Here is a 10752-nt window from a genome sequence, read left to right on the forward strand (position 1 = left end):
GCTCCTCCTGCTTCTCCCGCTTGAGCGAGCCAGCCCGCTGGGGCCAGGGGCCGCCCGGCCGGTCCCTGTCGGTGGGGACCGGTGCACGGGGGCGCCTGTCGGCCTTCGGGTCCGAGGGTGGCGTGTGTGTGAAGGACTGGGAGCGCTTCTTGCGGGGCGTGTCCTCGTCGAAGAACTGGATGACGAAGGCCTGCTGGTTGTGCAGCAGCTCCTGGGGGTCTCGCTTGATCTGGCGCTGCAGCCGGGCCTGCTGCTCTGTGCCCGTCTCCACAGGCGCACTGGCTGCCGTGGGGGCCAGTGGGTCCTCCGAGTCACTCTGCGTGCCATCCTCATGCTTGTGGCCTGTAAGCGGGCCAGGCGACTGGTCAGCCGTGGTGGGGTGTCAGCGCACACATGGTCATCCCACACAATCGTACATGCTATGGACCTCCACACCCCAGCAGGGATTGGAGCATCCACTGAAACACCAAATCAGCCAGTCTCCTTGCTGCTCTCGAGCCCCCATATCCTCAGAGATGGGTACTAAAACCCAGCACCCACGGACCTGGGGCTGCAGCTGCCTGACTGGCACCCCTAGGGGACGGGCATGGAGGGGGTGGACAAGTACTAACCTCTCAGGGTTTAAGTGTGGTCTAGAGTGGGTACAGGTAGATGGAGGTGGGCAGGGATGGACAGATGTGGATGAACGACCATCAGTAGGGTGGACAGGATGGATTGAGGTGAACAGATGTGGAAAGGGTTGGTTGGAGTGGACAGATGTGGACAAGGACTGATGAGGATGAAAGAGGTGGACAGCCATGAACAGATGAGGATGGAGAATCAGAGGAGGTAGACAGATGTGGACAGGACTGATGGACAGGATGGATGAGGGGGGACAGATGGGGGTTGGGGAGCAGACCCGTGGACAGGATGAATGGGGGTGGATGGGATGGATAAGGGTGAATGGAGGTGAACGGATGTGGATCGAGGATTGCTGGAGGTGGACAGATGTGGACAGGATGGATGGAGTAAATGGGGTGGACAGATGTGGGTAGGGGCTGGGGGAGTGGATCAAAGTGGATGAGGGTGGACGGGGTGACAGCTGTGGTTGGAGCGTCGGTGGAAGTGGACAGAATGGGTTAGGTGAATGGGGGTGGACACCACTCACCCCTCAGTGTGCGGGTGTGGATGGGCAGGTCACTCTTGGTGCTGTGCCGGTCATCGCCCGGGCCAGCTCGGCGTAGCAGGCTGGGGTCATTGTGCACCAGCCAGTCGGCCACCTTGCTCTCTGCAGACACCATCTCAGCAGGCGTGGCCTCCTTGCCCAGGGGCCGCCGCTGGCGCAGGGCAAACTTGGTGACATGGTCCTTGATCTTGACCTTGCCTGGGCTGCAGTCATCAAACTCGATGGTGAAGGAGGCGTGGCTCTGTACCACGGGTGCCACCCCACACTCGCCTAGCTCTTGGTCCTTGGTGGGGGCCTCGTGCACTGGCAACTCGGGGGAGCACACAGCTGGCAGGGACTCCTTCGTGGGGATCTCAAAGTAGCTGGGCTCCCGGCGGAACGGGAAGCCCTGTGGATCGGGGGTCTGGATCGTAGGTGTGCTGGTCAGCTCTCCGTCCTGCTGGGCTGGGTCCCTGGCACGCTCTGAGGAGAGGCTGTCCTCAGCTGGGCTGCCCAGTAGCGCACTTACCCACCACCTCCAGACCTCTGGCCACAGCCTGGCCTCTGGGACTTACCTGCCTCAGGCTCTGCCTGTTGCTGGTCCTCAGCCGGGCTGCTGCCATCATCCTCTCCCCACCAGGACGGCTGCCCGTACAGGGGGGTGCGGTAGGTGGATGCCTCTGCTGAGGGGGAGAGCAGAGCTGAGTCCTCAGGGCTTCCAACATGGATGGGAACCTGGGGTGACTCTGCAGTCACCCTGGGCTCAGACGCTTAGCTTCCTGAGGAACCTATTCCTGCGCACAGGAAGACTTGTTCCCTTACGTGTGATCTCAGGACCCCAGGCTCTCTGACCTGTGGAACTTGCAACCAGAGGGGCACCCTGAGGGCCCTGATCACCATGGCGTTCAGCTGGGGGTAGCTCTCTCCAAAACTGTCATAAACAGTGACCAGAGGGGCTTGATGACCATTGCCACCTGGCCCACTTGGGCTGTATGTTTGTCTGTCCTCCGTCTTTGGAGACCTCAGTAACAGACTGTGAAGTCTCCGCAGCACTGGGCCCAGAGCCCCCACCCACCACTCTGTCCAGGGCTGCCTGCTGGGGTAGCCAAGCCCTCAGCATGACCCCTTGAACTGGCCCCGCCGCACACGCTCCACCCAAACCAGCAAGAATGCTGTCCCACCTGTCGCTGGCCTCCGGTCCCCCTTCTCCGGTCTGGGGTTCGAAGACTCGCAGTACGGTGTATGGTCCGGCAGTGGTTCACTCCTCTTTGGCGCCGAGCCCTTGACAACGCTCACCTGCAGCTGGCTGGTGTACTTCTCATGCTGCGGTCAGGCGGGGAGGTGGCAGGGTTAGTCCAGTGCTGCAGGGCTTGCCACACTATAGAGCTCACTCACACCCAGGTTGGGGGTCCTTGGGCTTATCTGGGGAGGGTAGGGGGTGAGGACACCTTCCCCAGGGCACAGACCAGAAGGACGGGGAGTCCAGAGTTGTGGCCTATCTAAAGCATGTGCCTGTGTGTATGCTAACCATATAGCTATGCATATTTTATACACATGTGCATTTCTACTTTCGGGTGCACGTCAGTCTCTGCATAATCGTGTATATATTTGCACATGCATGTCTTGTGTGTGGATATAGGCGTGCAAGTCTGTGCTTGCACATGTGGATATAGGTATATGCATGCACGCTCACATACACACCTCTGTGCACACACACTTTCATACAGGTACCTCTTCTGCATACTGGTGTGTGTGTTCATACACGCTCATATGAATGTGTCAGCTGCAGGGTCTGGGCACTGGGCCCAGCTGGCCAAGCAGGTTCACCGTTTGTTCAAGGTTTCCCACTGCCGTTGTAGGCTGAGGGTCTCAGCTAGGCGGCTCAGCCTGTGCTGTCCAAGGGCCCCTGGGATACGGGCTGAGATGTGCCCACTCGTACGGGCCCTGGGTGAAGCTATGGGACCCAGATAGCCTACGCTTGGGGAGGGCACAGGCAGAGCAGACTGGCTGCTGGGGCCCAACCCAGCCCCTCACACTAGATTCAGGACTCCAGGGGGTCCCCAAAGGCGCTGCCCTGCTGCTGTCTACAGGTATAGGGCCCATCTTCCTCCGCCATGGGGCAAGGGTCTGGCTTCAGGTCACTCTGACTCATGGACAGGACACTTGGCCTCCAGAGGCTTCTTCCTTCCCACCCCTCCATCTCAGCTCCAGGTGATGCCAGAAGCCCCCTCGCTTTGCTGCTCCAGGGTCACAGTGTCCAAAGCCGGCCAGGCCCTTCTGCCCTCAGGGCGTAGCCCCTCTGCAGGAGATGGCAGGACCCTGGGCACCTATTCTGGCCCCTCCTGCCTCCAGCTGTGTCAACCTGGGGAACAACTCCCCTCCCATCTGCCAGACAAAGCCATCCAGCCGTGCAGGCCCGGGTTGTTCTGGCATCAGTATGGGTGGCCCTGAGCAGCTTGGGGTGTTGGGCTGCAGGTACGGGGGCAGGTCTGCAAGGGATGGAGCGGAACTGCGGGAACCAAGCTACTGGACATGAATAGGGGTACAGTTTGGGCTTGTAAAGGTTGTGCTCACGTACTGGGGAAGCCCAAAGACTAGGGAGTACTGAGGGTGGTGGCTGCGGGGCTCTGGCTATGGGGCCATGGCTGCTAGGTGGGGAACTGTGGCTCTGGGCGAGGGGCTGTAATGTCTTGCTGGGACGCACAGCCAGGCAGCACTGACCTTGAGGGCCTCTTCAGGAAGCCGGTGCTGGACACGCTCCAGCACATACAAGTTGGGATGTGATCATGTTAAGGACAAAGTGGCAATTCAGGCCGCATTGAGAAGGATCATGGACACTGTCCAGCCAGCCTCTGCTGTACAATCACCCCCACATCCTGGGCTCCCTGCCTACCACCCTAGGGGTGTCCCTCCCAGGAGAGCCAGCAGCTGCTGTGACCTGCGATGACCAGAGGCCACTGTCAGAGGCCACTGAGGGTCCTTGCTGCAGTCCACTACCCCCGCTCACACCAGGCCTGGGGTCAGTCCCACCCCCGCTCACACCAGGCCAGGGGCCAGTGCACACCCCCGACTCACACCAGGCTGGGGCCAGAGTGCAGACTGCCCACAAGCAGGGCCCAGACCAAGCCTCCAGCTCCTTACCCAGACCACCTCCTGAGGACAGGACCCTCAACCAGCAGCTGGACCCACAGGTCAGATGTACCACTGCAGTGTCCAAGGACGTGAGGACGGGCTGACCGAGGAGGCCCTGCTTTCCAGATCCTCTCAGGACCACGGTCAACTCCACCCAGGGCCCACACACACGTGGATCACCCCTCCCACTGGACTCTGGGTCCCAGGGTCGCAGGGCAAACACTGTCATGTGATTCTCTGGCCCTTCTGGCTGCAGGGCAGAGGATGTGGCCTGGGCTGGGCAGCTGGTGGCTGGAGTCCTTGCGGTACTCCTGGCAGCCCGTCCCTCACCCAGCACAGAGGATATCATAGCCGAAGCGGACAACATCGTTGAGCTTGAGGGTGACATACTTCTGGTCCGGGATGCGCACGTCATTCACAAAGGTCTGAGGGAGATGGATGGTAAGGTGGCTGTGACTGGGCACACAGAACTCTTGGAGCCCACAGCCGGGGTCCTGCAGCTCGCCTCCAAGTCCCAGCCCCTCCGTTCAAGAGCATCAGACCTTCCCTCCACTCAGACAGAACCAGGAGCAGGACGTCAGCCAAGGTGGCCACGTGTCCCAGCATAGGACCATCTGGACACAGAAAGCTGTCCAGACACCTGGTCACACGGAGCCACTGGCCCTCCAGGCTATCCCATCGGGGTGCTGCTGTTCCTGCTTGGAAGACCCTGCCACAGGGGGCTATCATAGGGAGTCCAGGGGCCCAGCACACGCTCAGGGATGCCGGTGGCCATGCGGCAGGGGCGCGTGGTCACTGGGCCAGTGAGAAGACAGAACTTGACCACAGAAGACAGAAGAGGTTCTCAGGACTGAGGTGGGGTCCACTGGGGAGAAGTGGGATGTAGGAGTGTAAAGGGAGGCCTGGGGCACATGCAGTGAGCAGAGCACAGGCCCAGAGCATGGCTAGCCCAAGTCCTGGCATGGGGTCTATGGCGTGGCTCTGCAGACAGGCCACCAATCTGAGTCGTTGGCTGAGCCTGCCAGGCAGGCAGCCGGCCAGGGCTCTGGGAGGCCGGGGCACTGCCCAGCCCTGCACGTACCCATGAGCCTGGAGAAGCCACTCAAGCCAAGGGCCAGGGCTTGGGGCAGCAAACATGGGCAGACCCACCACAGGGGAGGCGAGGTGCCCTGGCTGGGAACACTGTGAAGGCTGCTGGACAGTGCCCAGGGCTGGCTTAGAGCCCAGTCAATGATGTGTGAGGGGAGGCCGTTTATAGGCCCCCTCCCCCATCTCAGGCTGAGTATGGCAGTGGACAGGCCAGTGAGGGGGAGAGGAGGCTGGTCATCCTCAAAGGGAAGCTGCTAAAATCTCCAGGTCAGGGCCTGTCCACCCAATGAGGGGAAAAAAAGAGCCAGAAGGCAGCAGCACCTGCACGGGCAGAGAACACACATGGGCAGAGGACAACAGGGGCCGGACACAAGGACAGAGGATGGACACACGGACAGAGGACAGACACACAGGACAGGGGCTGGACACAGAGGACACACCAAGAGGAGGTCTTCCTGTTCCTGTGTTCACTTAGACACCAAGATCCCCAATCCTCATCCCTCTCGCCCCTTCTTCCACTGTCCACCACATTCAGCTTACTTAAAAGAGGGGTCACAGCTCACACACAGACACAGGGACCCCTCCATCTCAGGGATCCACCTCCCCGTCTGTGGGTGGTCCTAACACTGCTCTTGCCCTCCTCCCCTGGACATGCCCACTCTGCCCTGCAGAAACAGCCCCAACACATGGGGGCTTCCATCCCTGCCCAAAGGGCCGTCCTGGGACAGCTGGCTTAACTCCCCACAAGGAGAGGAGGGAGTCTTGGACAGGGTGAGGCAAAAGACAGACTAGGTAGGGGGTGGGGCCGGACAGAGGGGCTGGGACCAGCAGGGGTGAGCAAGTGCACAGAGTGGCAGGGTGAAGGTGACAGGTACAAGTGCAGGGATTTGGAGTCAGGCTAGGACTAGAACGTGACCACCTTCAAGGAATGCCAGGACAGGGGGGCACGCCAGAGAGTTTAGGACTGCGAGTGGGGCCGAGCCAGGGCTGAGCAGGGCCACCTCAGAGGGAGTGTGGCCAGCAGGGACAGGCCTGAGAGGAGGCTGGGACTGGGGTGGAGCGTGGCTAGGTGGGGGGACAGGGACCCACACACTCACCCCATTGAGGCTGCCCAAGTCCTTCACCCAGTGCTCGTCCCGGTCCTGGTCGTAATTGATGACGGCGTGCTGCTTGTCCACACTGCGGGACTTGGGGGGGGGGGACACAGGATGTCTCAGCACTCAGAACTTGAGGCTCCCCAGGGCTCCCCTTACACACCAACACTCTCCAGCCCGTCCTGGGTCTAGGTGTCAGACCCCTGAGATCGTCCACACATCTTCAGTGCCTGCACCACAGAAAGTTCACCCAATCCTGGCCCACCTCCCCACGTGGGTGCTGCCCCCCAAAACCACTGCTGTCCTCCATACTCTGGCCACTGCATGGGTCAGCGTGAGGGAAGCAGGCATCACTGTCATCTGGAACACCCTGTTCACAGCTCAGGGCAGTGCCCAGAGGGACTGGGCACCAGGAGGCCCACACAGCCATCCCAGCCGAATGCCCCGATGCCCTTGTACACACTCCTGTGTTCCTCACGTCACGCAGGACCTCCTGACCACTGCGCGGTGCAAAGGTCCCTCCATGCATCCACCCTCTCATCCGGAGGCTCCTGACCTCCCCAGAGCTGGTAGCACCTGGATGACCTGGGACTCCCAGGGGAGGCCCTGCAGCTGACCACCTTCCACACTCAGGCCAGCACCTTGCACAAGCACCTGATGTCCAGGATCTGGGGAGATGCTGCCAGAAGTCCACCAAGACAGGATCCAGTGGGACCTGGAGGCAGCTGTCCCAGGGAAAGCAGGCCCTGACCCAGAACCAGCTCTGCCTTTCATCTCACCCAAGAGGGACCCAGGAGGTGTGTGCCCAGCATGGCCAGGCCTGTTCAGGGTTCTGGGCACCCCTCGGCCAGCCAGCACCTCCTGTGTCTCCCTGGACTTTTTGGGGACACTTCTGGCCAGTGTGCCAACACCCCCACAGGCCCTCTAAGCCCCCTGCCTCCACCAGCCAACTCCCCCACTGCTCTAGCCATACTGCCTCACCTGCCCAAGGTGCCAGCCACCCGTTTCCTGCCCCAGTGTTTGCTGCTTCCATCCACACAGGCCCTCACCAGAGTCCCAGCCTAACCCTGTCCCAACCAACAGGCTGCCACTACCCTCTCCCAGCCAGCACCCAGGGCCTGTCAGGCTAGGATGATCCCAGATGTGGGGCCAAGCCCTTCCCCAGGCTACAGGGAGTTGGGGTCCCCAGTGACTCTCCAACTCGGCCAGAGGCAGCCTCTGCCTGAGCCTGGGTGCTGGGGACAGTCATTCAGTAAGGCAGATGGAGTCCTCAGGTTAGAGGCATCGTCCACGTCCCATGATCCCATGGTCTCAAAAAGCATCAGCACACAACCGCCAGGGTCCACTTGTCAGAGTGTACATCAGGCCACACCCTGTCCTGGCCTCCTGTCCCCATGCCGTCCCCAGCAGTGCACCCTCCTCTCCTGGCTTTGTCGTCCCCAGCAGAATCAGCATGTGCATATATGTTTTCATGTATGTCCATATAGGGGTTCACATGCACACATATGCCCTCACACATGCTGCTGACTCATGCCCACGTTAACACTTGTTACACCTGTGTGTGCCACTGTAACGTGCCCACACTTACAGGTGCACATAGATCCAGCCCCTGGGACTTTACAGCTACCCAAGCTGCCTAGTAGCAGGGGTCACAGCTGGAGTCCGAGGTCCATCACCTGTTATGTTTGCACCATTTATGGCACCCTGGACCCTGTGGAGGGCCTATAGCAGGGACCTTGTGCTAGTGGCCATGGCAGCTAAGGACATGGCCCAGCCTCCAGAGTCTGACTGGCCCTGGCATCTCTGCCCACGGAGGTCCAGGCCAATATCCCTGCTGCTTCAACCAGAGCCTGAGTGACCCTGATGCCCCAGGCCCCACAACCTGTGCCCACAGAGCAGCTGAGCCCTGTCCACAGGGATCCTGCCATTCCTCGATAACACCGTCATAAGAGTGACCCGTTGTGCCCCTCACCTGTCCCTCTGCTGGCCATGCAGCCTGTCCCACCTCAGAACAAGGGGCTGCTGTCCCCTCAACCTAGCACCTGGCGGGGGGTAGGTAAGTACAGGTACATCCCAGCTGGCTCCTTCCCAGAGTGAGGCTGCGGGAGGGTCTGAGGCCAGGAAGGCCACCACCTCACTCTGCTTACGGCCCCTCCCCATTCCAGACAGCAGGGACTAGACCCCATCACTGAGCGGGTCACACCCACCACTGGGTCTCTCCCCATTACCCAAGGGACCAGACCTGGTGTAAGGAGATCTACATTGACCGCACAATCCAAAGCCCCTCATCATCTATGATCTCTCATGCAATTATGCCATTATATCACAGCCCCCACCATCCATAGACCACCACCACCACAGCCCCCACTATCCATAATCCCACCCTCCACGGCCCCTCCACCCATAGCCCCTCCATCCATGATCCTACCATCCACGGCCCCTCCATCCACAACATCCACTGTCCACGGCCCCTCCACCCACGACCCCATCATCCACGGCCCCTCCACCCACAACCCCACCATCCACAGCCTCTCCATTCCCAACACCCACCATCCACAGCAACTCCATCCACAACACGCACCATCAAAGACCACCCCCTAGTCACAGCCCCCCCCACAGTCTCTGCCATTGGTAGCCCCACAAGCACCCACAAGCTTTAATCAGCTAAAGCCTCACCATCCAAATCCCACGGCCCTATCAGCTGAGAGTCCCTGCTCTCCGAGGCCTCACCTCACACCTGGGCCAGGAAGGGCCCTTCAGGGTCAGAGCACCCTCATCTGTATCTGTGTCCCAAAGAGCCAGGTGAACTCTGAATGTGGTGAAATCATGGCCTGACCAGCCTCCCCTCCAGAGGATGCCCCTCTCCCTGGATGCAGGGCACTTCAGGAGGGCACCAGCCTCCACTGAGACACACCAGGGACTAGGCCGACTGGATCACCACTCTGAGCTCTGCCAGGAAGGGCTGGAGGAGCTGGTCCCCAGAATCACGGAGAGCAGGCTCACCTGAAACCAGAGGCTGGTAGCTCAGGGCACCTGTCCTGTCCCTAATCTGACACCTGTGACACCCTCAGCAGCCCCTCGTCACACCCAAGCAAAGGCTGAGACGGTGCAGTGACACGCAGCCTGGAGGGAGCAAGTGACCCCCAGGGCCTGTGGCTGCCCGTGCTCCCTGATGCCTGCCTTCCTCCCCCTCAGGTGCCACCCCTGCCCTCACCTGGAGTACAAGTTCACACTCGTCCCGTCCCACGAAGATGAGCTCACGGGGCAGGCGGTGGCGGGTCCCGCAGCTGCTCACCAGGAACCAGGAGGTGACACTCATCCTGCTGCCAGCCCTGGAGGGGGCAGGATGGGCACGTGAGGCCAGCACGTCCAGGCCACAGCAGCCCCCACTCCTCAGCAAGATACCACATGCCCAGCACTCGGCCTGTGGACCGGGCTGCCCCCACAGTCCCACACGAAGTGTCTTCTTGCTCTCCATGAGCTGTGTGTGGAGTGATGCCCAGCTCCGAGGACACTGGTCACACCTGACCTATGTGTGGACCCAGGTGTGTCCACATGCCTGGACCCAAGGCACCTCCCTGTGGAACCCAGTGTGGCCAGCCCAGGCATCACAGACCAGAAAACGACCTCTGCACTGCTTCTCCCAGCATGCCTGCATGAAGACACAGAGCAGAGACCACAACAGGGAGGGGCCTTGGCCTTGGCCTTGGGGCAGGGAGAGTGGCCACAGGGAAGGTGGACAGCTCAAGACAAGTCCAGGCTGTGCTAGGGATGGGGGAATGGAGGTGCCTCAGGACCAGCGAGCTCTATGCTGGAGGCTCTATCAGGGGCCTAGGGGCCAGCGCAACAGGAAGTGCAACCAGCAGCCCAGCATTAAACCCAGCGCAGGCCAGAAGGACCCCAGGTGTCAGCCAGGTAGAAACCCAGACATTGGTCTGGGGGATTAAATCAGCCAGATTCGTCTTACGACTGCAACTTCGGGGTGAGGGGGTTTTGGTGGTAGTGACCACAAGACACTCAGGCCCCAGTGGAAGCCAGCAGGGAACAAGAGGCTGGCCCCACAGTCCAAGTGGCCTCAGGGTCACTGGGGGTGCCAGGGAGGAGAGGAAGTCTTCCCAAGGTCCAGGGAAGCAGCTGGCCAGGTGGAGGGGCCAGCACCAGATGCAGAGGCCTCAGGGACGCACGGTTGTCCACACCTCCCAGAAGTATCTGCACTCACACAAGGTCACATCCGCCCCTCTCCCAGAGAGCAGCCAGGCCAGGTCCCTGCACTGCCCACAGGGCTGATCAGCC

At 60.9% G+C, this 10752-nt stretch overlaps 1 protein-coding gene across 1 annotated transcript in view; it reads right to left on the minus strand.

The window, feature by feature from the left end:
* CEP170B (centrosomal protein 170B) overlaps nucleotides 1–9778 on the minus strand; it is a 16920-nt gene extending 7142 nt beyond the window's left edge. Inside the window, 8 exon segments of the mRNA XM_006903687.1 lie at nucleotides 3–342; nucleotides 1148–1627; nucleotides 1720–1824; nucleotides 2326–2467; nucleotides 3866–3924; nucleotides 4623–4701; nucleotides 6463–6552; nucleotides 9674–9778. Coding sequence (XP_006903749.1) covers nucleotides 3–342; nucleotides 1148–1627; nucleotides 1720–1824; nucleotides 2326–2467; nucleotides 3866–3924; nucleotides 4623–4701; nucleotides 6463–6552; nucleotides 9674–9778 — 1400 coding nt within the window.
* Nucleotides 9779–10752: the final 974 nt, after the last annotated feature.

This window comes from Elephantulus edwardii, unplaced genomic scaffold (assembly GCF_000299155.1).
Source record: "Elephantulus edwardii isolate Elephantulus edwardi_28Jun2011 unplaced genomic scaffold, EleEdw1.0 scaffold00440, whole genome shotgun sequence".
NCBI classification, from domain to species: Eukaryota; Metazoa; Chordata; class Mammalia; order Macroscelidea; family Macroscelididae; genus Elephantulus; species Elephantulus edwardii.